General features: G+C 45.2%; 1 protein-coding gene across 4 annotated transcripts in view; it reads left to right on the top strand.

The window, feature by feature from the left end:
* ESRRB (estrogen related receptor beta) overlaps positions 1-27,180 on the top strand; it is a 140,032-nt gene that overhangs the window by 93,895 nt on the left and 18,957 nt on the right. For all 4 annotated transcript variants that reach the window (XM_034062354.1, XM_034062353.1, XM_034062352.1 and 1 more), the window contains exons 2-3: positions 2,425-2,834; positions 14,373-14,489. In XM_034062354.1, the coding sequence (XP_033918245.1) occupies positions 2,438-2,834; positions 14,373-14,489 (514 nt within the window). In that variant the 5' untranslated portion in view covers positions 2,425-2,437. The remainder of the gene's footprint in view (positions 1-2,424; positions 2,835-14,372; positions 14,490-27,180) is intronic.

The raw sequence follows: 27,180 nt of genomic DNA, 5'->3' as shown, positions 1-27,180 counted from the left end.
AGCTGATCGATTCCAGAGGTAGGAGATGAGGTCAAACATCGAGGATGAAACAGAGAAGGGAAAATTAGGAGATACATGGGTCAAATGAAATCATAAGGATGCAGGACTATGAAGCTGCTGCATATCAAGCATCTACATTCATATCAACAGACACAGAGATGTGATATATATAAACCTGCACTCCAGCCTTGCTGTATCACAGAATGTTTTGTCCTGTCTCCTGACAGGCTTGACCTTTTGGCAGAAGGAGTTGCCACAAATACCAGGTAAATAGGCTGAAACTGAAATAGAAGTTATCCACATGACTGTGGTATGGTAACTTTAAACCAGGAGAGCTTCCAAGAAGAAAAGTCAAGCATCTCCAGTCAGTCAGAATTCTTTGGACATGTCATCAGGAAAATGCATGTATTTAGGTTTTCTTAAAAGCCTTTGAAAAATTATCTTGCTGAAGGGAAAGTTTAACCTCTCAGGTTAATACTATTATCAATTAAAAAGTGTCTGAGACAGAAAAGGACAGGTAGACCTACCCTACCCAGAAAAGAAAGAGAAGTCAATTTTCAGCATGATAAAGGTTAACATGAATCACCCACAAAGATCAGTGTTGTGGTGTTTGATCCATGTGTTAATGATCTGGGATGTGGATGAACAGTGAGACTGCAGGTGACATCAAATTATCAAGAAAGACTGAAAAACTCCAGAGGATCCTAATAAAGCTGGATGAATGGACAGCACAGTGGTAGATAAAATGCACTGTTGCCTATTGCAAAACATTGCACATCACAAGGCATTAATTTGATTTTTCATATGTCTTAATGGATTCTAAATTAACTGCAGCAACACAGGAAAAGATCTGAGGATTGCAATAAGCAACTTGCTGATATTCTCTGTTGAAGAAATGGTAACAATTTAGATTTCAATTTAAAGCCAAAAAAATAGAAAGGAAACAGTATAAGGAGTTGTATAATAGGTTGAAAATAACACTGAAAATATGGTAACGTCAGTAAGTAATTGATGGTGTGACCACTGTCCAGACCTTCAGCTGGAGAAGTGATGGAGCAGTGCCAGTTTCATGCTGCTGAGGAGCTGGCTCATTGAACTCTGTTCTGGACTGAACAGAAATAGCCAGATAAGAGGAAGTTCAGAGGTGGATGATGAAGCATATAAGAGCTCTGCAAAAACTTCTGTGTGAAGAACAATTATATAGATAGCAAAGAGCTGAATGAAGAGAACATGGCAGAAGTACATTTCCTGACGAGTGCCAGGAGATGTTCAGGGAGCCTGGAAGGCTGCAAATACAGTATAGGCATATAAAAGTGTGGGGTTTTTTGTTCGTTTATACACCACAAAAGTAATCCCCAGATCTCATTGCCATAAGATGTCATAAAGTAGCAGTGTTCTAAAAAAAGACTGAACATTTATGTAAAGAGTAAGACTGTCACTAAAATAAGTAGTTTTAGTAAACTTTTTATTATTATTATTATTTATTAAACTTTATTTTTTAACTAAAGTAAGTTCTTTACTGTGAGGGTGGTGAGCCACTGGAGCAGGTTGCCCAAAGAAGTGGTAAATGCTCCATCCCTGGCAGTGTTCAAGGCATTGCCTTGGGCAACATGGTCTAGTGTGAGGCATCCCTGCCCCTAACAGAGGGATTGGAACTACATGATCTGAAGGTCCTTTCCAACCTTAACCATTCTGTGATTCTAAATAAGAGCCTCAAATTTGGTAAAGATGCAGTCCTTTCCATATACTTAAGAGCATAAACTTCTCTCTAAGAAATGGGAATTTGAGAGAAGCATCTCCATGCAAAAGCCCTATACTAGTAAATAGAAGAAAGATAAAGATTTAAGATTAAGCTGGATGAAACTTTTGATCAGATGATTTCCCATCAGTTTCTAAGCTCCTCTTTTAATGATGATAGTGAAGGGGGAGAGGAGAGGGGAAATCCAACATGAAAATTAATCAACTACTTCTGTATTACAAAAGAAAATCCAATCTGAGCAAGTCTTTTCTGCAGGGTCTGCTTGTGAACGCTTGGCTTAGAGCCAGGGCAGCACATTCTGAACTAAACAAACATCTTTTTCACTAGGCCTGCCACAGACAGGCTCATTTTTTTCTGCTGTCCCAGGGTTAGATTGTGCCTCATCAGCAGTGATGCCCCTTCACAGCACTGCAGCCTTTGAACAGCCTGAAATCATGGTCTATGTGAATAGCCTTGTCTTTATTCTACTGTGAATTTGTGGGTAATAGGAATGCTGTTCTTATTGAGTTGTACTGATACTCCTGAAGGAGAAGAACCAGGGTGGGGTTGAACAGCCTGAGCCAGCTGGAGCTGGACTGAGGTGGGAAAAGGAGAGATCTCTTTTGACCAACCTGGAGCTGGGTTTGGCCAGGAGGTCTCTGAGTGCCTTTGCTCTCTCCCTGCAGGCTGCTTGGCAGAATGGCCACAGAGGAGCGGCACCTCTCCTCCAGCTGTGGGTCCTTCATCAAGACCGAGCCCTCCAGCCCATCTTCTGGCATTGACGCCATCAGCCACCACAGCCCAAGTGGCTCCTCCGATGCTAGTGGTGGCTACGGTATCGCCATGGGTGGCCACCCCAATGGCCTAGACTCACCACCTATGTTCAATGGCACAGGGATTGGAGGTGGGTCCTGCCGCAAGCGTTACGATGACTGCGCCAGCGCCATCATGGAGGACTCGCCCACCAAGTGCGAGTACATGCTCAATGCAATCCCCAAGCGGCTGTGCCTGGTGTGCGGGGACATTGCTTCTGGGTACCACTACGGCGTGGCTTCCTGTGAGGCATGCAAAGCCTTCTTCAAAAGGACTATTCAAGGTATGGTGGGAAGGGAGGGAAACTGATACATTTGTTTCATAGCAAAAAGGGAGGCAGCCCCAGACGTTGCTGAGACTGCAGTATTTCCATGTCATATAAAAAGGGGAAGGAGAGGGTGCATGTAATGGACCTGAACCTCCGTCCTTTTGTATGCTTCCTCTTTCCACCTGCTCAGCTCTGGTCCTTCCAAATCAACCTGGACCTAAAGTTAGGTTTTGTCATGGTAGGAACCTTTGCCTAGCCTAGCCTGGCTGGCTACCAGATCTGGGTGTCTGATGTGGTGGTACTGGTACCCTGATAATGTGGCTGCTAGTGGAGTGAGGCCTGGAAAGGAAATGTTTTGCACTCTAAAGATGTTTTTTTGACACCCATTTGAAGAGTAGATGCTCCTGCCTAGAGATGGCTTCTTTTCATAGATGCCTGAACCTTGAGGTGAAAGCTCCAGCATCCAGTTTCTCACTCTGTCCTGCCAGTCTTAATGTGTGGCTGTGGACTCTATATAGACCTCACCCCAAGGATGGACAGGCACTTGGATGAGAGTCAATCCTGTGTTCCTCCTTCGTTAGTTACAACAGTCCTTTTCATTAAGATGTAACTTATTTAAACATAAAAAACTTAGACACTGGAGGAGATAGAGATACCCAGTTTTTGTCAGTCTTACTAAGGATGAGGAATTCCTCAGATGGTTTTGAAAACCTTGGTGCATGTGTGTGTAGATGAATTGCAGTGCGCTGCACCTACATGTACAGTTCACATGTGAGGCATATGACTGTCCTGACTGCATAGGTGTGCTGCAGATGAGCACACACACAGTTACAGTATAGCCAAAAGGAGTGCCTCTGGGCAAGGTCCAATATCCGTAGATGCTTGGGTGTACTTACGTAAGTAGGCCCTGTGTGAGCAAAGCCTTTACTTCCTACGAGCTTTAACTGGGAAAAGTTTTCACCTTCCAGTGGAAAGCACATTGAATTTACCCAGCCACGATGGGTTGACTGGACACATATGTCCAGTGAGCAAGCAGCTTTGTCTGTACTTGGCAGTTGGCTGAGGTCAATCCACCATGGCAACACTTCCTTGCCTCCAGTGAGATGAAAGAAAGGCACATATAGGGAGAGCATTCATTTTTTGTTCATTGAGTGGGCCTGACTACTGTCACTTGGGATATTCAGCTCTGGAGTGGACAGAGCAGTATAGGGTGCAGTTCATCCCAGGTCTCTGCAGAATTAGATTCTAGATGTCTCTGCTTCTTGTTACCCAGCTGTGGGAATAATCACTTTGTATTGCCCCACTGACTCTTCTTTCATTATGCTGTGTGGAAAGCATGGTCATCTCTAGGGCATTGGCCTGTTGTACCCTGGCAGGTTTTCTGTGATGTGTCATTGCTGAATCTCCTGTGGTTGAATGTGTACTTTTACTTGCACTTCTGACTGTCAGCACTGACTCTGTCCCTCCTCCACCACTTGGACCCATTCCCAGTGTTTCGTTTTGGCACATTCAGGTGCTAAAGGAGAGACAGAGTAGTACTCTGAAGCAAAGCCCTAGGAGCTGCTTATACAGGAAGAGACTGAAAAACTAACCTCTCATGGGATCAATACTGAAGCACCTCTGTGGCAGAGCAGAAGAGAGGCCTAACCTAGAGAGGTAAAAAAAGACCTGGGAACTTTTGAAGAGTTTTCAGAGAAATTCAAAAGAAAATCATGCAGGGCAGCAGTGCCTGAAACATGTATGAGCATGGGTGATACCTCAGCTGACTTGATCCCAAGAAGGGAGAGCACTTCCCTCCAGCCCCCTCTCCCCAGCACAGCTATATTCTCCCTGGGGTTCCCTAATTGATTGCCTCCTAACATGTAACAGATGGGGGAAAGGAATAAGTGGAGATTTCTCTCACCTTGTCATCAGCTTTGGCTGGCAACTGAGGTACCAGAAATGCTTTTATTCCCAAGGGTGGGAGAGATGAGTGTGCAGTGCCCAAGGCTAAGAAATTTCAGTGATGGAGCTGAAGGCTGAGCCCAGTGGGGCAGGCAGCAAACAGGGCTGCAGAGTTTGGTTGATTCAAGAAAATGCACCATTCCCAGGGTTCTGCTGCAGTGCATGTGATATCCAAGCACAGCCCGGGCTATGCAGGGAAAAAGGATTTAAGGATCACATAAAAGAGAGAGTGGCAGAAGCATTTCCATAAGGTGTTCATCCTGCAACTGTATTATATTCAGTACATGTGTTAAGTATCTAACTGAAGAAGTAGGAAAATCTTCATCCAGGCTGACTACTATTGATGTAGGGTGTGCAGAAAGCATGTAGTTGTGTATGTTACATGATTGTATCCCCTGCTAGTATCAAAAGACTTGATGTGATTCTGGTGCCTGGGAATGGTGTTGATTTAATGGTTTGAGCACAGGGATGGAGCTACGACCCCAGGATTTCCCAGGTGCTCAGGAGATGCAGAAGGTAAATTCATCAGGCTTTTGTGGTCTTTGACCAGCCACTTCACTTCTCTGTGCCTAAGAAAGATGGAAAACCAATGACTATTATAAGAATACTTAATCTGCTGGCCCTACATTTGGTAACTTTATTAAGTAACAGGTGTGTATGCTGCAAGAAAATGGGTCTAAATCTGTCCTGGATGATTACACTACCACAGCCATATCTAGCTAATGCTGATCACGACGCAGATCTTCACACTAAATCTCCTTGTCAAGTACCCTCCTCCCCTACTACAAGTGTCCCAGTCTGCCTGTTGTTCTCTTAGCTACATTCACTCAGGTAAAACCATCTCTTGAAGCAGGAGTATTCTGCAGTAGCCTCTCTGCTCCTGCTGCTGCTACAGCAGTGGGAAGAATGGACATCCAAGCTGCAGATCTTTTTTGAGCCTGACAGCTCTGTCACTCACTTTCCCCCTTAGCCAGGTGAGGCCAGGCTGTCCTGGACAGCATGAGAGCTGGTGCCTTACAAGTGATGAGGGAGGAGATAGGTTGAAAGCCACCATGGGCATGGCTGGTTATCTCTGAGGTCACTTCTGTTGCTGTGTGGGAGTTTTTCATCTGCAACATTTTTCCAAAGGAAAGCAGAATTTGTACTGTGTCACATTCCCCCCCCCAAAAAAAAAAAAGATTTTTGGAATAAAAAATAAGTGAGGAAAATTCAAACTGTTGATTAACTTCAAGCTGAATTGGAATGTTTGGTTTTGCTGAAGTAAGCTAGGATCACACAGCACATCTTAAACTGTCCCGTAGGTTTTGGGGAGGTCATACTTGTGACCTCTCTCATGTTATGTTACATAGCCCAAGGGAAGGATCAAGACCTGGAAACTTGTGTGCCATTTCCACTTTGCAGCACTGGCAATGCTTGAGATGGAAAGGGGAAAACTTGGGATGAGATGATAGCACATGCCATTGGGCTGCAGGCCTTTCTCTCTGAACATGTTATTTTGAACCCCAGGGCTGAACTTCACTTGCTTTGAGTGGGAGTCAGAAATTCTGACCTGATAAGAAGCTAGGCTGTCTGACACAAATTGAATCCTCTTCCTGTATCATCGCATTGCTTTGTGGGAACTGTGTTCTGGGTCCCATTATATTCTAGTGGCAGTCTGCATTGTCCCCCATAAAAATACGTGCCATGGGCATCATCTGACTTAGTGGGAATGTTTTCAAAGGTGCAATCCAGCTAAGGTAGGAGAGAATCTGAGTTTTGAGCATGTTGAAGTGTGCTGCTTTTAGTGCTTAAGAGAGCCTGGACCACCTCTCCTATGAAGACAAGCTTGCTCAGCCTGGAGAAGGGTGGGTCTGGAGACCTTAGACCAGCCTTGAGCACCTAAAGGGGGCCTATAAGAAATCCAGAGAGAGACTTTTTACAAGTGCATGTAGAGACGAGGAAAGGGGGAATGGCTTTAAACTGAAAAATTCTAGATTTAGATTAGATATTAGGAAAAAAAATCTTTACTGTGTATGTGGTGCAACACTGGATCAGGTTGCCCAGAGAAGTTGTGGATGGCCCATCCCTGGAAGTGCCTAAGGTCAGGTTGCATGGGACTTTGAGCAACCTGGTGTAGTGGAAGTTGTCCCTGCCCTTGGCAAAGTGGTTGGAACCAGATGATCTTTAAGATCCCTTCCAAGCCAAACCATGCTATGATTTGAAACCAATAATTTCATATTAGCTGAATGGAATGGGTCTGTTACATGAAAGTTAACATACTTTGGATTGTTCTGAGTTAAAGCTTTCTGAATTCTATCCCATGGAAATCATAACTAATCCATTTATCCAAATTTAGGACCAAGGCAAATGCTGGATTTCTTACTGAATACAAATTCTAATCTAACTCTATTCCTGCTTTTACTAGTTTGTTCAGTATACAAAGCATTATATATCAATCAAACATATTGCTGTTATCTTTAGTTCATTAGTTGTTACAACTGGTTTTGCCTATTCTGAATATTAACTAATAACAGTTCTATGTAACCATAAGAGTTCTTTATTATTCAACATATTCATGACTACCCTTCACCTATTTTTCATGTTCAAATGGTGAAAATTAAAGCTATTTCTAAAATGACCCATTAATATAAAATAAAAGCTTGAAGCTCAGCAAAATAATTCTGAATTAAGATTTCTCTCCCTGATCTTTCTTTGTTCTTGGAACTTAATCCATAATGTAACAGGATTTGCAGGGAGCGATACTGGAGGGAACTGGTGATTGGAGAGTCAGAAAGAAGAGACATATTTACCATTGTGTTCTGAATAGGCAGGATGTGTATCAGATGAAACACCTGCATCTGTGAATTCCCTGCTTGAATCTTGAAAGCTTCAAACTCAATGAGTACAGCAACACAACTGCTGTGCTGGTGTGCCATTACATCAGTAAGGGGCTTCAAATATGGACAATACGGCTCAGAAGACTTGTAGGGATTTATAACAGGCTTGTAACAAAACCTGGTGTCTTCTAGGACTTCCTGGTAATTATTACGGTGGTTAGAGAGGTTCCTGGGAAGGGAGGAGCAGTTGAGAGAATTTGAGCATTTTCCTGAGCAGAAGAGGATTACCATCCACAGGATCAGCAAAGGCCTGTGAAATACAGAAGGGAAGGTTTGTATCCCTAGCAGCCATGGTAGGCAGGCACCGTCCTGTCCTTTCGTCCTTCTCAGAAATGTGCCTGCTACTTTTCAGGTGGAAGTTCACAACAAAAGGTCCAGGAGATGTTCTGAGCTTTCAGAAAACTTTTGAAGCTTAACCAGGCACAGCACAGCATTCACTTGGTGTAGTGCCTGAATGCTGCTTACTATTCACAGCTCTAGCATATGGATTCAGAAAACCATCTCCAGTGCAGCTCAACTCTGTTAGTTTTGTGTTTCTTTTTGCCTCAGTGCATCTGTACAGAGAGCTCCATACAGAGGGATGTTTTCTGTGGAACTTTGGTAAAGCATTTCTGTGTCAGAAACCCCACAGGCAAACTTGCGGCCAGTAGATAGAGAACCTCAGGACCCATCTCCTTCATCCTCTTGCAAGCTGGAGGCAGATTTCATTGAGGTTGTCCGAAATGTCTAAGTCTGCTTTTGTGGAGCTCAAGCTAGGTGTGCCACTCTGAAGAGGAAAACAGTGCTGGTGTTACACCTATAGCTACCCCCTTTTCCTCTCATAGTGTCAAGGGCCCTGAAGTCTTGCTCCTCACATTTCTTTTTTACTTACTATATAAGCTGCACACACTAAAATTTTGGTTAATTTAAAAAAAAGTACTGGGGCTTATCTCACCTGCTTTTCCAAAGTCTCATATTCCTGCAAGTGATAAACATGCGTACTAGGGTGGGGAGGGGTTTGGTTTTGGCTTTTGTTGGGATTTTTTGTTTGATTGTGTTTAGTGGTAGTTAGTTGGATTTGGGGTTGTTTGGTTTGTTGTTGGTTGTTTTTTTTGGGGGGGGAGTTACTGGGGGCAGTTGATTGTTGTTTTTCTCCTTTCCAAAAATAGGAGCCTGTGCTGATGTGTGTATATACTCAGGCACCTGGAAGCATAGGACAGCCCTACTGAAAATCAGGTCACTTATTTAAGTGCCTAAATACAGATTTACAGGTTCAGTGTTTGAATCCATTTCTTTGAAAATTGTAACTTAAAAAATACCACCCCTACTCCCCCTCCTTACCTCATGCAGATCATCGGAGAGATTTTCCTCTGATTTTCACAAAGTACCTCTCACTCCAGGGCTCAGACTCTGATGCCTCAGTTAAAGTGGAAGTTTAAGTGTAAGGAAATAGAGAATCCACTCCATGCATATTGTCAGTGTTCCCTATTCTGGTACAGGAGGTCAGACTGGTGCTGCTGAGGGCAGAGGAACTGCTGATCTGACACTGCACTCACCAAGGGCCTTTTTACAGTTTTCAGGTCCCTTTTCACTGAGGCACCCAAATGATCTGTTTACCTTCAGAAACAGAGATAGAAAGGATTCAGGACAAAAGCTTGTGGGTACTGAAATGACAGTGTCATCACAGCTAGCGGCTTATTAAAAGTAAGGTTGCTTTCTCCTGTAGGCTGTCCAAGTCAAGCAGAAGAGCTGTTCCATAGAGGTATTACACTGACTGCCTGGTGGGATCTTCCTAAGACTATTGAATATTGCAAGCAATTATTGTAAAACAAACCAACCAATCAAATTCCAAACAAAGCTCTCCAAAGCTGTGAAGGCAGTGTAATAATAGTTACAAAATTGGAGTAAAAGGAAACAAATGCATGAGCTGAGGTGCCTGTGAGATGGATTTTCCTGGGAATTCCTGCTCTCAACCCTCTGGCTTGGGGGGAGCCAGCAGAGAATGGCACCATGCCACTTGTTGCAACCACAGCATGCTGTGTCATATCACTGGGGTGAAAGATATGATTTGAATGAATGGAATTTGGAACTTAATAGCAGATATATCTGAGTCTGGATTTTCCCCTGAAATTCAGGAAAAGCTGCATGCAGTCATCTGGCCCTCTGTTTGAGTCACCCAAAGGAAGGGATGAAAATTCTGTGTGCATCAGTGCAAAGCAAGAGAGACTAAGCAAGAAAAGAAGAGTAGAGGGAAAGAATGGTCAAAGCAATGAAGAATAAACCAGAAAAACAAGAGAGATTAATTTTCTTCAGAAAACAGAAGCTGAAAATGCTTTAGCTTTAAAAACTTGATTGGCTACTTGTTTATAATCTTCCCTGTGTTTCCTTGTAGAAAGGTAGAATCAATAAGCAGGGAGCAGCTTGTACTCTCAGTGCTTTATTAATTCTGAGCTCAACTTCTCAGAGAAGTCCTGTCCATAACTTAGGCAGAAGCTGGGTGGGACTTTACTGCCTCCCCAAGCTCAAGGAGGCATCTTCTCCTTTCCAGAGAGGCTATGTGGCTATGGGATCTTTTGATGACAAGGCTCTGGGATGCAGCTTTCAGGTGCTCTTACTATATGTGCAGTGGAAAATATGTTCCAAATTGTTTAATGGTCAAACAGAAAATAGGGTAAAAATATGACCTGTTACCTTAATAGATCTTGGCTGTTCCTTAGCATCTTTCATCTAAAGAGTTTAAAGTACAGCTAAACACTAATGAATCAAGACTTAGTCTCCCCAGAAGGTAGGTTTGATGCTTCTTTTGTTTTGCAGATGAGCAAACTAGGACACAGAGAGGGAGTGATTTGCTCAACAAGGCTACATATGAAGGCTTGGAACAAATCCAAACTCTGATTTGGTCACCTACCACTTGACTTATTGAAGCCATCTTTTTCGTAAAACTTGTTCTGTGGAATCAGTGAGGTCCTAGCAGATTTTCACATCAAATATAAATATTGACTAAGCTGAGGAAATCTCTTCTAATAAGCAACACTTCAAACTAAGGCCTTGTCTATTAGATCATCCAATTCTCTGCCCTTCTGGGTCACATAATCTATGGTTCATGACACACAGAGGCTTGACGTGGATTTTATACTTGCATACAGACTTATCCATGTGCACCTTTGTGTGTTGATGCTTTTCTGCGGGGTCTTGCAGCAGCCCAAGCTGCTGCAGTGAAGAGGAAGCTGTCTTGGAGCACCCTGCACTGGCAGCTGGGCTGGTGGTGTGACCGCCAGCCACTGGGAGGCTACTGGAATTTCGATGAGTTAATCTCATCACTTTATCACAGGGCACTTACAGAAATTACAGGGAGCTGTGAGCAGCTCACTCTGCTGGCAGCCAGCCCCAGGACCCATAAAAGAAATTGAGACAAACACACACACACAAAAAAGTCAGAGAACTTTGTTAAAGTTTGGAGATGACGTTTTTTCTTGGATGAGTTCTGCTTGGGTAATGCTGATTGTGCCTTCTCTGGTGATGTCCCTGGTTCCTGCAGTAATGGCAGATACTGCCCCCAGCTGTAGCTCTCAATCCATGAAATGCAGAGCATGTTATGGGGCCTAATATAAAACTTCATTTACTTTGGAAGCGTTGTTTTGTATGAAGAGGGTACAGCAGGTACCACCTCTAGTATTTGCACCTGTAAAGAGAGCTGTAAGACACAGCTACTGGTGCTTTCTTCCTTTAGACTGGGCATAGTGTGTGGAAGGGGCATATGTTCAGTGTGAAGGCAATAAGCATGGTGAATGGGTATATTTTTTCAGCTGTGCTTACCAGAAAACCACATGGATGCTGCACAACGTGGTGGCCACTGCTTTTCCACTCAGGAAGGGTATTTTGCCCACTGTCCACTCTCCTCTGGCTCTGCTCCTTTAACAGTCATGATCCCAGTGCAGAAGTGCCTTTGAGAACTGCTTTTTTGAGCTGTACAAACAGTATAGAATCATAGAATCACAGAATAGTTAGGGTTGGAAAGGACCTTAAGATCATCTAGTTCCAATCCCCCTGCTGTGGGAAGGGACACCTCACACTAAACCATATCACCCAAGGCTTCATCCAACCTGACCTTGAACACTGCCAGGGATGGAGCATTCACAGCCTCCCTGGGCAACCCATTCCGGCACCTCACCACCCTCACAGTAAAGAATTTCTTCTTTATATCCAATCTAAACCTCTGCTGCTTAAGTTTCAACCCGTTACCCCTTGTCCTATCACTACAGTCCCTAATGAATAGTCCCTCACCAGCAACCCTATAGGCCCCCTTCAAATACAGGAAGGTATGGTAACCAGTACCTACACCTACTCTGACACTAGGACATTCAGTTGTGATGTAGGTTTTGTAAACCATTTCCAGTACTTCACTTGTCAAGGAGTCCATGAACTAGAGGCATGGGGAAAGTGGGAGATCTGCTTGATGCAGGGTAGCTAGACCCTGAGCTGCCAGATGGGGGCTGTCACTGCCTTCCACTGCTGTAAGAGATCGTTGCTCTTGATGTAGTGTTTGTTAGAGGGCAAATTTTTGGCCATGAGACCATGAAACATGAAGTCTTACATCTTTCCAGAAGTCTGGTCCTGGTTTTGGTGAGAAACGTAAGCGTTGAATCTAAGTCAAAATCTCCCAAATTGAGACTGTGTTGTAGTGTTCTCCCAGGTTTGTTCCTGCTCTGTTCCTTCCTGTGTGGGGCACAGCAAGTGTTTGATCATGACGTAAGGGCCTCTGTACTCATCAGTCTTGTAATGTGCTGGAGCTGTGTGTCTAAAGCAGGAGTTTGTTTATTACCTTGAGATTAAGCCTGAATCTCAATTTCTAGCTCTCTGAGAACGTTGATACATTGCTAGTTATTGAAATTCAGGTGCTGCCCAATGACGAAATACAGTCTGAATGGAAGCAGTTTGTGCAGCACACTCTCTCTGCTCCTTCAGACAAACTGCATTTTGGAAGATGATCAATGGTGAAGAATGGGGTGGCTGGGCTGAAGCTTTAGGGGCAAGTTGCAAGTCTTATGACAAAACAAGGACAAGAGGTAGAAGGTTTATAACTAGCAGGTGGATCACCTTTGGGGTTGTGTGCTCCTGGGATTTCACACAGCATGGGCCAAGCATAGTGAGTACTTTCTTCCTTTTGAATCTGTGCTCTTGTCTTTTGACTCAGATTCCCAATGGACTTTCCAACTGCTTAGTTAGCCCCAGAGTCTAATCACCACCCCCAGAGATTGGTATGTATCAGATTGTTGGTCTTTAGAGGATGGAAGGGTCTTGTGCAAGAACATAGAAATCCATTCCAGAAGTAGGAACAAAAATCATGTCCTGTCTCAGTACTACTTTAAGCTCTGCTTCTAATCTGATGATATACAAAGTCACAGAATCATAGAATAGTTAGGGTTGGAAAGGACCCTAAGATCATCTAGTTCCAACCTCCCTGCCATGGCAGGGACACCTCTCACTAAACCCATGTGGCTCAAGACTCCATCCAACCTGGCATTAAACACTGCCAGGGATGGAACTTTTGTAATTCCATACTGTGTGTTCTCCTGGCTCTTACCTACATTTCTCCCTACAGCTCTGATTGAACTCTTGAATCTCAGTTTCTTGTTCTAAACCTCCAAACCAGCTTTTTCATTCTTCTGAACAGACTGTAGAACTTAGAAATCCTTTTCTGAGCTGCCTGATTTACCCAGTAATTAGACTGCCTTAAATGTATTGTCATTGTCAATGCATCACTGGCAAGCTTAGAATTCCAGTCGTGGTCCACAGAAAACATTGAATAGCCCTCCTCTTCAGAAACATCACCTCCAAAATGAATGGCAGGATGTAAACAGTCATTTACATTTGTTGTCTTCTAGGACTAAATAATTGCTACCTCACACTGTGATCCAGCACTTATATCCTCATATCAGACCCTTGTGTCTGTGTTTCAGTTACTTTCTTGGCTTACGATAAAATATTATGTGACCAGAAATAAATTTGTGATGCTGCTTCCCCTGTTTTGTCTCAAAGGCAATGTTGTGATCATAAGTGGAAAGGAATGAGGAAAGAAATGCTGATGCTCTTTTCAGAGGGATGAGACACAGATGCACAAGGACTAATAAAGTAAAACTGGAAAGATTTGCCTAGAGAAACTGTTCATTTTACAGGGCATGTTATCCATCTTCTCAATCCAGACCTACTGCTTCCCTGCTACCCGTAGTATGCCAGCAGGCAGGAGGAAGCAAAGGACAAAGTGTCATCCCTGAGCTCCCTGCTCCCTCCTCCCCAAGGCAAGAAAGGGCAGGTAACATCCATTCTACAGACATGGAGCAAGACTGGCCACAAAGGAAATGCTGCTAATATCTGAGCTGTTCCCACTCTAAGCCTTGGACTTCAGGGAGCAGGCCAGGTTATAAAAGATGCAGAACAAGGGATGATGACATACCTGGAGGGGACATTGCACCTGAAAGCCCAGCATTGCAGTCGGCCCCTTGGATGGACAGGTTTCTCCCAATACTTAGAGCAGTATTGTTTTTTCCTGAAATGTATTCTACATAGTGCTGGGCTCTCTAAGAGCCACCATCAGCCAGCTGTGGTCTCAGAGTATGTGTGTGTGCAAATGAGTGAGCAAACATACAGCATATACAGACCGATGCTGGTGGGAATATCTGGGCCATTGCAGCTTGTCCCTGGATCACTCGGGATAGCACGGTTCTTGGGTGACCATCTCTGTGTTTGATTACAGGGAATATTGAATACAGCTGCCCGGCCACGAACGAATGTGAGATCACGAAACGGAGGCGCAAGTCCTGTCAGGCCTGTCGCTTCATGAAATGCCTCAAAGTGGGGATGCTAAAAGAAGGTAAGACAGAGTCAGATTGAGAATTGTTCTCTGTCCCAATAGCACCTGAGACTTCAGGTCTTGCAGGATCTCTTAGGCTAACTGCATGCTTGCCCTCTCTGGCTTTCCAAAGGTGTGTTTTTAGGGGCTTTGTAAAATATTCAGGATGTGCTGGGGACCAAGAGGGCAGTCCAGGGAGAAGAAGGATTCTAGTCAGCACCCTCATGATAGGATATTACTTCTAATACCCGCAAATTTGAAAAATAACTGGAAACTGGTGGTGACAGACTTTCCCGAAGGAACCCCAGGCTGGAAGGTGTTTCACTTCTTTCTCCCCAGTTCATTTTGCAGTGCTGAAGTCATTTTACCCTTTGTGTGATCACAACTGGCTTCGCTGGGCTTTGTAAAGGATGGAGTTAATGCAGAGCTATGGCACAGTGTGCAACAAAAATCTGCCCATATTCCCATTTGGGAGACTATTTGAAGATGGGCACAGGTTTGTCTGAGAGCTGTGGATCCCCTGCCCTGCACACCCAGCCTGCCCTGTGCTCAGCCTGTTGATCTGCTCAATGCTCTCTGCTCTCCAAGCAGTGTTCAGCTTCTCTCTTGTGCTGCTTTTCCTCCCCCCACTGCCCTCCCCAATACTTGTCCATTCAAGGTGAACCACAGGGAATTCAGTGGCAATTAAACATATTCTTATGGATTGACTTTAAAGCTTTGTTTCCCTTGGGTCCCTTTGAGAGAGGTAGCAAGGGGAAGGAAGGAGAAGCATTGCATGTAACTCTCTGCATTGCTATACCTGGCAGAGCGCAGTCCCCTCAGTTTAACCGCAAGGAACAACAGCTGGCTGTGATCTGCACAAGTCCTGTATGCTGGAGCCAAGATGCCAGCATGCAGCTTGCTTCCAGGTCATACCTTCATAGCAGCTGGTGATAAATTGTACAGTGTCACTTGAATGTGTATTGCTTTGCACTAGGGTGCTCTCGTTTCTTGAGAGGTAAGTTGATGGCAGCCAGTGTTGTTAAGAATGTAGATTAGATGTTAAACCCTGTTCTGTTCTTTGGTGGATGTGCAGTTTCTGTGGGTAAATATCTTCCTGCTAGAGCACTCCAGTTACCAAGCAGAGGAGGTGCAGGCTTGTGTAGTCTGGCCCTCCCTGAGGTGTAGAGGTTGCAGACTCAGAGGATCTTGATCCACTGCTGGAAGGGAGGCACCTACTTTTGGACCTGGAGACCTGGACACTGGAAACCTGTTTCCCTACATGTGGTAGTTCGTGGAGGGGATATATCCCCTTACCCACATGCCAGTCCACACTAGTGACACTGGCATTAGTGGGAGCAGTTTGGTAATGTACTCTAGCCTGCTCATACTAATCCCATAAACCAACCTTAAAAGCCTGAGCTTTTAAGTGGCTCCAGTCACACTGCAGAGCAGCAGCATGGGTCCAGGTTTGCTGGCTGCCTGTGTCTGTGCTGCCCTGCATCCAAGCATTTGAGCTTCTGAGAGCTGACAGCTGGGGGAGCAGAGCCACAGAAGCCTTCACTGGCATGTTTGACTGTGTGGCCACAGCATCCTCTGCTTCCAGTTTGGGAGTTTGGCACAGTCCAGAGCAGGTTCCTGTGAAGCATTCTGTGACTTAGCCTCCAAGTTATGTGAAAACAGTTAACTCCTTCCAGACCAGAATCAGGCTGGAAAGCAATGTAGGTTCACTCACACCATGCTGTGCCTGAACTCCTGAACCTCATGGGATACTATACATAGCAACCTGAAATTTGACTCTACAACTGCTTTTGTGCTGAGGTATATTTAGTTATTCATATAGGGATTGATTTGGCATCATTAAAGCCACTGGGGAAGGATGGTTTGCTATTGATATTAGTGTGTCTGTAATACATGCCCATAATATTTAGAGCTGTGGAATATAGTATAAAGATTTATTGACAGTAATGGGATGCAGGAACACATGACAATATCAGGAGCAGCAGAGGAGACTCCACTAGCAATCTACAAATAGTACTCCCACGTCCTAACACAGTGGGCAAGTAATGTGGGGCGGGCATCTTTTTTCCTTTGTGCTTTTTTTATTGCTCTGTTTCCCAAGATGGAAAATAAGGGTCATACTGCTTTGCTTTGCAAAAGGATTGCGAAGACTGATTAGTTAACTTTATGTGAAGTCTGGTGGAAGCACAAAGTACTAATTCAATCAGTACACATCTTTAAAAGCAAAATCAAAAGGGGAGGGGGAAATGGGTTTATGGTCTTTAGTCTTCACAGACCCAGGAATTTCTGGAAAGAATAAGTCCATAATTGTTTGACTTCCTCAAAAATGCGGAATTGACAAGGGATTTTGGATTAGAAAAGGTTCGTTGGTCTTTTCCATCTCTGATCAGTCATCCTATTAAGCTCATCCATCCCTTTTCTTTGCCAGGGCAAGAATGTTCCCAGCTGTACAGTTCTGGTAGTTTAATTTTGTTTTTTAAATCTCTGATGTCTCGGTTTCCCCAGAGAGCATGTTCTGGAGTCCCCCAAGCACTCGTTAGGAAAAGATGTGTCTTGATACTTGAGCTAGGATTATTTTTTTTTCCCTTTCAGTAGTTCCCTTTTCTGCTTTTCTGCATTGTACCTCTCTTTTCCTTGGCTTCATCTGTGGCAGAAGGTTGCTAAACCAGGGTCTTTCTCCTCCTTGATTACCAGGGGTTTGGAGAAGAACAGTCTTGTGATTAAAGCCAAGATCTAGAAACTACTTCTCTTGACAGGTTTCTTCTTCTTGTCATTTGCACTGGGCTGGTAACTTAGTGGGGACATTTCTGGGTAAAGAAACTGTCCTTCCTCTGAAGAAGAGTACAATATTCCATTAGTACCTAATTAAGGGCTTAATGATTTCTTCTCATTAAGGGAGGAAAGGTTTTCCTGGTCATTGTTATCATATATGATGCTCATACTATCTCCCGCCTACTGGGCATATGGCATAAGCCTGTTCTTCAGGCACAAGACACCACTATTCAGAGATGGCAGAATCAGGAAAACGTAACTTCAAGCTTTTGCCTTACACTTTAAATGCTCAGTTGATGCTGCCAAAGAGACATAGGCCCTCCCCCTGGGAGTACATATGAGGGGTCACCAGACATCTTCTCTCCTCCCTGTAGGGACTGCCACTTTGAATGTAGCCCTTCAAGATCTGGGGAGACTGCCCCTAACACAAAAGTGCAGGTTATTCAGGCAACGCTGAGTGAATGAAGATCAGGGCAGGAAGAGAGCCAGTGGAGCAATCAATAGGTGTCTCAGATATCCAGGCCACTTTCTTTAAGAGAGCTCTGATCAATGCATTGCAACAAGGGAACTGCACGGACATCAGAGCTTTGCTGTCTCAGGTTCTCCTGGCGTGATGCTGCAGAGCTGGCCAGACTCACTGGGGAAAGTGGCAGGCAAAAAGCTCTGCCCACGGAGCCCAACTGGCTCAGATATCTGAAGTGGTGGCCTGTCTGGCTGCCTGTGTCTCACTTTCCCCTTCCATCTTGAGTGTGCCCCCAGAGAGCATTAATTAGCCCCTCACTAACAGGCTCAGATAGGAAGCTGCTGAATCTGGAGTCCAGGATTCCAGCAGACTCCAGTCCCAATGCCCTGTGGAGAAGCACCATTCCTAGAAAACCTGTGCTGTGCTGCTCTTGGCTTTGCTGTAGCACCAGCCTGCAGACAGTGGGAGATGAGGCTTCTTCAACTTCATCCAATAAAAGTGCATGGCCCCTTTTCTGCAAAAATTAGGGAAACCTGAGCACCCTGTGGTACTGCTGACCCCAAATGAAGAAGATGATATCTACATGCATGCCTGGCCAGTGTTGATGACCAGTGAAGGAAAACATGCCCTGCAACTTGTAGAGGAGAGACATTGTGCAGAGCTGGACATACATCCCTGTTTATGACCACCCCATAGCCCCTCTACTCCCAGCACTCTTTGTCTTGTGCTCCCAATGACCAAAATGTAGCTCTTTAGCTCTAGGCTCTACAAAGTAGATCTAGATCTCTCTGGCTCTCAAGAATGATGGATAGAGAAATTTCAGTGGTTTGGCAGGTCTCTTTTAAAACCTCAATATACCTTGTCAGTTTTGGAGAGAATATAGCCTTGCCATTCACGCTCTAGCCACCCATGGCCTTTCAGTTCTACAGCAATTTGTTTGTCGTCTAGAGGTAGATGTAATTTCAGGTGACACATGGCTTCTGTAAATGGGCTCAGAGGTTTGATTTTGGGCATTGGCTGGTTAAACATGACCTCACAGCCTTGCCCTCCACACCTCTGCTGCCTCTCTGACACACAGTCCTGTGTGTCACCTTGCAGAACTGCACCATAAAGAGGACAGTGGTGTCAGTCCTTCTTTGTGTGTCACTGGTGGGTTGACCTTGTCTGGCCAAGTGCCACACAAAGTTGCACTCTCAGACCCCTTTCTCAGCAGGACAGGGGAGAAAATACTATGAAGAAGTTCGTGGGTTGAGATAAAGTCAGGGAGATCACTCAGGAATTACCGTCATGGGCACATTTCAAAAATTTATTTTATTGCCAGTTAATAGGAGAGGAGGATATTGAGAAATAAAAACAAAAATAAAACCACCTTCCTCCCACTTTTCCTTCCCAGGCCCAGCTCACTCATAAGGTCTGCCTCCTCCCCCCCAAACATCACAGGGACTGAGGACTGCAGAGAGCCACCCTGGCTCTGGTGTCTTTGGGAATACCTTCCCTAGAAGGAACTTGCAGCAAGCTGACAACTTCTGTGCTGCTTAAGGGTCTGCATCTGTGTGAATATTGGAGATGATCCCCACTTTAAAGGTGGCGAGCCTGTAATCTCCAGACTACAGAAATGGCTGTCTCTTAAATCCATGCTCCTCTTGTTCAAGACCCTGCCTGAGTAGGAAATACTGCAGCCAGTGATACTTTCCTAATGTTTTCTCCTAACTCTGCTAGGTATAACTCCTAACTCTCCTTTTTCCCTTACCAGCTGTAGCCAGGGGCTGATGGTGCAGATGTTTCCCAATTTAACAAATCTCTCACCCTCGGCAGGCCTGTCTCTGTGATGTTATAAATTGGGTGTGGTTATCTAGTATCTAAACAAGGGATTCCAAGCACTGGCAATCCCAAATTACTTCCACTTAGTAACTCTGTCTTTATCCTTCACTAAAATCCAGATATCTGAATCAACAGCTGAGCTCCTTTTTGGCAACGTAATCAAATGGATGGTGTTTAATTTCTGTTTTCAAGTGAAAGAATCTCTCAATTGAGCAAAGTATTTCCAGCAACCTCTCCCCTTTCCCTCCTGCCCCCATCCCTGCTTCCAGACCATGTGTTCTCAAAAAGATATTTGATTTCAGTGAAAGCTCAGCTGACATCCCTACAATATGCTCAGGTTTTTGCTTTGTGCTTCCTGGGAAGGATGAGGGCTCCTCCGGGGATTCTGGGTAATTGGGTTAGTGGCCAGCTCATGTCAGGAAATTAAAAGGCAGCCCTGATCAGGTTGCTGCTGCATGTGATTTAATGGCTTTGTATTTATAGAGTATTCTGCCTCCAGCCGGTGCCAGAAATATCACTATTGGAGGCATCCAAATGAAAGAAGAGAAAGAAAAATTATTTTTCTTTCTCTAAAATACCCCTGTGTTTAAAAAGAGACAGGCAACCCCCTGTCCTTTGAAACAGGATCTCCAAGTGCAGTGAGTGGCATCTTGATGTCTGTATCATCCACATGTAACTATTTTCCAAGGCATGAACTGAGCATTTGCAATGTGGCTGGGGGCTGGGCTCTGTGGTGGCACAACACTGAGCATTGCTGCCTTTGGCAGGGTGATGGTAATTCTCCAAAGAGGAGGCTTCCAGTGGATGGACAGTCCACAAAGTACACACTGGGCTACTGGCTCCTGGTATCTTTCTTCTGGCCATAAGACTGGTGCATCCAGGACCCTCCTCACATCTTCTCCCATATCCAGTGGATTATAAATCCATTTAGTTTGGTTCCTCCCAATCCTTTAACTGGATGGATGGTCGCACACAGAGTTGTGGTCAATGGTTCAATGTCTGGCTGGAGATCAGTAACGAGTGGTGTCCTTCAGGTATCGGTGTTTGGACCGGTCTTGTTTAACATCTTTGTCAGTGACATGGACAGTGGGATTGGGTGCACCCTCAGCAAGTTTGCCGATGACACCGAGCTGTGTGGTTCTGTTGATCCGCTGGAGGGAAGGAATGCCATCCAGAGGGACCTTGACACGCTTGTGGGCTGATGCCAACCTCATGAAGTTTAACCATGCTAAGTGCAAGATCCTACACCTGGGTTGGAGCAATCCCAGGCACAGCTACAGGTTGGGCAGAGAAGAGATTCAGAGCAGCCCTGCGGAGAAGGACTTGGGGGTGTTGGCTGATGAGAAAATGAACATGAGCTGGCTTCAGTGTGCACTTGCAGGCCAGAAAGCCAACCGTATCCTGGGCTGCATCAAAAGGAGCGTGACCAGCAGGTCAAAGGAGGTGATCCTGCCCCTCTACTCTGCTCTCGTGAGACCTCACTTGGAGTGTTGCGTGCAGTTCTGGTGCCCTCAGCACAAAAAGGACATGGAGCTGTTGGAACAAGTCCAGAGGAGGGCCACGAGGATGATCAGGGGACTGGAGCACCTCCCATACGAAGACAGGCTGAGAAAGTTGGGGCTGTTCAGCCTGGAGAAGAGAAGGCTGCGTGGAGACCTCATAGCAGCCTTCCAGTATCTGAAGGGGGTCTACAGGGATACTGGTGAGGGACTGTAGTGACAGGACAAGGGATAATGGGTTGAAACTTAAACAGCAGAGGTTTAGATTGGATATAAGGAAGAAATTCTTTACTGTTAGGGTGGTGAGGTACTGGAATGGGTTGCCCAGGGAGGTTTTGAAAGCTCCATCCCTTGCGGTGTTCAAGGTCAGGTTGGATGAAGCCTTGGGTGATATGGTTTAGTATGATGTGTCCCTGCCCATGGCAGGTGGGTTGGAACTAGATGATCTTGAGGTCCTTTCCAACCCTAACTATTCTATGATTCTATGATCTGTTTAGGTTCTTGCCATACCTAACTAAATCCCCATTCTGTCAAATATGAAGTCCAGACTCCATTGATGTGAATCTGTTGAGAAAGGCATCACCTCCACACAGGTTTATGGTAAACACTTTGTTCATTTTGTCACCAGGAATTATGCTTAGTGCTCTTATAATGTGTACAGAAAAGAGGAAGCTCATAAAAGCTGCAACCATCCAGGGATGTTTAAATCCCAGCCATTGTGTTACAAGCTTTTAGGCAGTTCCGACAACATTGTAAGGCCAGGCTGGATGGGGATTTTGGCAACCTGGTTTAGTGGAAGTTGTCCCTGCCCATGGTAGTGGGGTTGGAACTAGATGATCTTTAAGGTCCCTTCCAACCTAAACCATTTTATGATTCTATGATCCCCTGAGGTGAGCAAGAGTGGGGTGTGACTGAACCCCTTTTCCTGACTCACTTTTGAAGACTGTGCCAGCCCTTGGGCTGCAGGGTATCCTGAGAGAGTCGTTACTTAGAATTGACTGGCACAGCTGTTCTAAATTTAAGAATTAATTAAAAAGTGGACAGTAGTTCTTACTGTTGGAAAAGCTGCTGCTGAGGTGACACTGCAAGGTTGCTCTAAGAGGCTGGCCAAGGCAGCAGCATGCTGCATTGGTGGTTCTAATTCCCTCACCTCTGTGGATCTCCATCAAAAGTGGGCCTCTCTCCCTGCAGTGGTGAGGCCCTCTCCATTGTGTTGCTTACCTAAAAATTTGTTTCTTGGTCCATCCTTAAGCTCCTTTACCAGTTCCAAAAGGCTCATATGCTCTACCTAAATAGACTGAGACAGAAAACTAAGCTAGAGAAAGCATTAGTTCGACCCTTCAGGGGTTCTCTTGGTAGCCAATGAAGAGAAGTATCCATCATGACTCCTGAGCTGTCTGACCTGTGAGATGAATGTGGAGGTGCCAGCTTCTCTCTGTTGCCTATCAGGGGAGCCTAGATGCACAGAAGGGAGCTATCAAAGTCTAAAGTACACGGAGTTAAATCACACTCAGGGCTGTAGGTCCCTTTAGGCAGTAAACACCTCTTTGGGGACTTGGCCCTGAACACTACCTCTTGGAAAGTTAGTGGGTCTCTGGTACTAGGTATATCAGACTTCACAGGGCTAACCTGTCCCTCTTAGTCCAGGGACTCTTAAACCAGATAGACAGTAAAGAAGCATTCCTACCCAACAGCATATCCCTCAAAATATCAAAGGTGGAGGATGCTGCAACATCCTGCTTTAACTAATATAATCTCTCTGTAGGCCCTTGTAACACAGGAGATGGAATTTTTTCAACTCCACTGCCTCCCTTCCCAGGCTAGTTCTCCACCCTTCCATTGCAAGCGTCATTCCCAAGATAGCTGACCTGCATCATGCCTGTTGCTGTGTTCTAATGGCCATGCTGTGACCCTCAAGTTGGTTTTCTATGTTTCAAATGTGTTGGGTAATTACACCAGTCATCTATCAGGAGACTTTGCAGGGGCTGACCTCTTTTTGCAGCAATGTGAGAGCCTAATGGTATAAAGAGTTATTTTTCCCTTCCCATGCTGGAATCTCAGAGTAATGGAAGAGCCTAGTCAGGTTGCAGCCTCTTAACTCTCAGACATGCTTTTCCCTATAGTCTGTTTCTTTCCCCATCTTGGCAAGCCTAACTTTTATGGTCATCACTGCTCTCTGTTTCCTAGATAGGCCTCCTTCTGGCTCACTCATCCCATCACCACACCCTGTTGTCTCTCGTGAAGTTCAGAGCAAATAGACAGAAATTCTGTAGGAGACACCTTGGGCATAACCCTTCTCCCTTTCTTTCTTCTTTGCTTTCAGCCTACTGCAACCAGCTTCCTTGTGCAGTGCCAATCCGTGTACTTTAGATAGCAGCTCCTGGGGATAGGAGCATCTCTGTTAGTTACAGAGCACCACCCCAACTCAGACCCTGGGAGAACAAGCAGGCTGCACTGATACAGAAACTGCAGCTCAAGGGTCAGATGGGCAGTGGCCACAGGACCTGGCTAGTATATGGGAAAGTTCAGCAGAAGCAGCCCCAGGGGCATTGCTCTCTGGCCAGCACTTGCCCTATGTTCCTTTCAGTTGTGTCCTCCTTGATCTAGACACATGCTATACCATGCAAACCCTGTACCTTGGCTCCTCCACTAGCTCTTTTGGCAAGATAGATCTTTCTGTTCCTATCAATTCATGGCCATGTGATAGGACTCGATGGAAAGTGAAGTGAGGCCAGTAATTTGACGTGACAGCTGATATTGGGCCTAGACTGCATTTCCCACTGGCCAGGGCTTAGCTTCACAGAGCTTTTAAGAGTATTTTTAGTCCCCAGAAAATAAAACAGAAACTAAACCTGACTATGTGCTGTTGCCTCTGCATACTCGGCTATTTTTACTTCCGACAGACTCGGCCTCGGTCCAGCTTTTAAAAAAAGCTGGAATTATTTTACTTCCATTAAGAAAAAAACCCGAAAGCCTGATGTTATCAAGTCAGCAAGGGGACATCTGATCCCAAAGTTGTCGGCAGACGTCCCTCTGAGGGGCATGTCCGAGAAATGCAGGGAGCTTGAACAGATCAGCAGATCAGCTCTTCCACTGCAGAGGCTTGGTGCTGGCACAGACCTCGCTGCAAGAGCATTTGGAACACGAGTGGCACCCACAGGACGCTTAGAAAACTGACATCTCTACCCCAGGCAGGACGGTGAGCCGAGAAATCCTGCACAAGTCCTGGCTCTGCCCAACTCCCTGCTAGATCAGAGAGGGCTCAGGCAGGCTGGGAGCTGAGAGTGGGCTGCCAGTGAGTCGAGACTCAGTCCCTGTGGCAGATACTGGGGCAGAACCTAGGTCAGATGGGTGCCAGGACTCTTATGCAGGGTCAATCAAAAGGTAACAAAATTCAATGAACATCAGCAACATGCAACACGGGAGCAAGAGGAGAGGGATGTTTCCAGCACAAATAGCCATTTGGTGAAGAAGCAGCTCCTAGAAAGGTAGGTCATCTAGGGATGATACTTCTCAAACTTTGCCCTGTACTGTTGCATGTCACGTTGTGTATGTAAGCACTCCTTTCTTTACTGTTCTAGCAGCCCCTCTTTGCTGATACTGTCAAGAAAGGAGGTCCAGGAATGATTATGGTGACAATTTTGTAGGATGGGTGCCTTCTCTCTTGGGAAGTGGCAAGTCGTGATCTATGTGAGAAATGGTTATGTCCAGGATCTGGCAGGCAACTGCCTCCTCTTGCCGCTGTCTTGTGAAGCCATGGCACCAAATCATATGTAAGAGTCTTCAGTATGGACCAGCTGCATCTTGTAAGTGGCCACAGCACCTTGCAGTTAAAGCTCAGGAGACTGCACGTTTGGTGTGAAATCTACCCTTTGGGTTACGGTGTATGTACCACTCAGCCTTGCTCCAGCCCTCTCTCTCATTTCCCTTCTCCTTCCACTCTCTCACTTCCATTCATATCTTAGTTTACATCCCTCTTAGTTTCTTCTCTGCTTAGTGCTTTCCTTCATGCTGTTTCTCTAAGCTCACCTACTCCATTTTAATATCCTTTAGTGTCCCTTCACATCCCCATTGTAACCAGATTGCCTATCTTAAAATCAACCACTGAGGAAATCAAAGTAGAACAGCAGGTATTAACAAGCCACCTGAATACCACAGCTCAGTACCAAGTCCTCATTTTGTGCATGCCCTTCCCTTCCATCTAGGTATGACCCTTTAGGCTGTCAGATCTTTGGGGCAGGGATTCTGCCATGATGTGTATGTCTGGAGTGTTACACTCAGGGACTCAGACTGAAATGCTTTTGTTTGCTATAGCACCTACAGGTTGCTGGACTCAGCAACTAGCACTGGGATGCGCTACATAGGGGTCATCCTGTTCACTGGCTCTGCAGCTGAGCAATGATGACAGGGTAGGGCAGTGGCTCTGCAAATGCTGATTGAAAACATTTGCCTCAAGGAGTGTCGCACAGGATGGGGAACAAGAGGAGGACAAACACTTGTTCAAAATTAACAGGCTGAAGTCCTTGGGCAAACAGACCTCTGTCTGCTCAGTGAAGGAAGGAGGGATGGAGGGTAAATCTTTCTGCATCTCTCTTATCTTTTTTTAATGCACTTAAGTCCTTTCTGTCCTTATAATCTGATTGAGGGTCCCTAATACTGCTACAACCTGTGCAGCCATTCCTCTGCCGGGCACTGGAGGATGGCATACTTCTCCTTGGGAGAAGGAAATTAGCTCCTTCCCCATTTCCTCCGTACCCCTCCCAGTCTTCCCTCCCCACTGCTTATCAAGCTGCATGGTGAAAGCATCTTTGAGGGCTCTGTGTTGGTTTCTCCTGGGCTGAGAATGGCATCTCCCCACACTGACATCAGGCCCACTGGTGGAGGGGATTGGATTCTTCTGTGACATTTCTTCTAGGAGGGTCCTGGGGAGCTGAGATTCCTGCAACCTGTTCTGGGTTCCTCCATAATCTTTGAACAGTCCCTTTTAATTTTCATACCTGGTTGCTTAGTTGACTGAGAGTTCCTGAAATTTGTATCTCTCCCTACTTTCCTAGCTTGTAGGTAGGTGTCATTTATTCAACAGAGAATGGAGTAGAGGTCATCTTTCTTAGGAAACCAGGGTACACTTATAGCAGGAAAGAAATCATGGATGGAAATGAAAGCTTCCTGCTTCATTCAGGACTTTATTAGTGCTGTTTCTCAGGAATCTCCCTAGATAATCTCAAGTTCAGGATTCCCTTGATGCCCTTTCTGAAATCACCCTCTGGGATATGTTTTGGCTCCCAGGAAGGAGCCCACACTGCTACCTGTTGCAATGGACAACCTTTTCAGAAACAGTACCATGTAATGAAGGAGAAGGATGGTACTTACGCTTAGGGATGTCAGTGAATTCTTCACACTGGGTGAGAAATAAAAAATGGGGCAGGGGAAGGAAATTACTAAGTTTGATCTGAGTTCACCTATTCAGCTTCATGTCTTTTTCTCAATGTCTGCTGGCCTCTCATAGCAGCCACTTGCAGCAGTTCCCTTGCTCTGGAGAGCTCCAGGCCTGCTCATTCTTGCTTTTCCTGCTCAGTGGGAGCAGCAGGACTCTTAAAAGGAAGCAGCTACACAGTGTTAATAGCACTCGACGCCTCTGTCCCCAGACACCGCAGCTTATTGGTAATGCAACCTAGACCTCCATGCAGGTGTTGCTACTGCCAGTGAGATTTTGCTGTCAGACTGTGAGTGCTGCTGGCCTCTGGTTGGTGTTGCTGTTGGGGGCTCTTGGTACTGTCTGTAAGTCAAACTGATTTGAATGCTGCAGCCATGAAGAGTATCAGGATCTAGATGGTGTAGCAGGTAATGGTTTCATGTGGTGCAAGCAGGGCTGGTGTGAGTGTACAGTAAAACCTTTCTGTTTTCTATGACATTGTAGGCAAATGTGATATTGAAGTGCACAGTGTGACAGACCTGTCAGCAGACTGCAGGCTTTTTCAGGTGTACAGGTTGTTCAAAAGCATCACTTCAATGCTGATTTGGAGTGTTTGTTTTTAGTTGTTTGTGTTTATGTAGTGGATTGATTGCAAAATATTAATGCCTTACTGGGATTAGTAAGTGTAGCACATAATTGGTTCCTGTGAGCAGACTGGATAAACTCATGTGTGTTTCTAAGGAA

This window comes from Melopsittacus undulatus, chromosome 4, assembly GCF_012275295.1.
Source record: "Melopsittacus undulatus isolate bMelUnd1 chromosome 4, bMelUnd1.mat.Z, whole genome shotgun sequence".
Taxonomy (NCBI): Eukaryota; Metazoa; Chordata; class Aves; order Psittaciformes; family Psittaculidae; genus Melopsittacus; species Melopsittacus undulatus.
The sequence above is the reverse complement of the archived record's forward strand: the minus strand, read 5'-3'. Positions and strand labels throughout refer to the sequence as shown.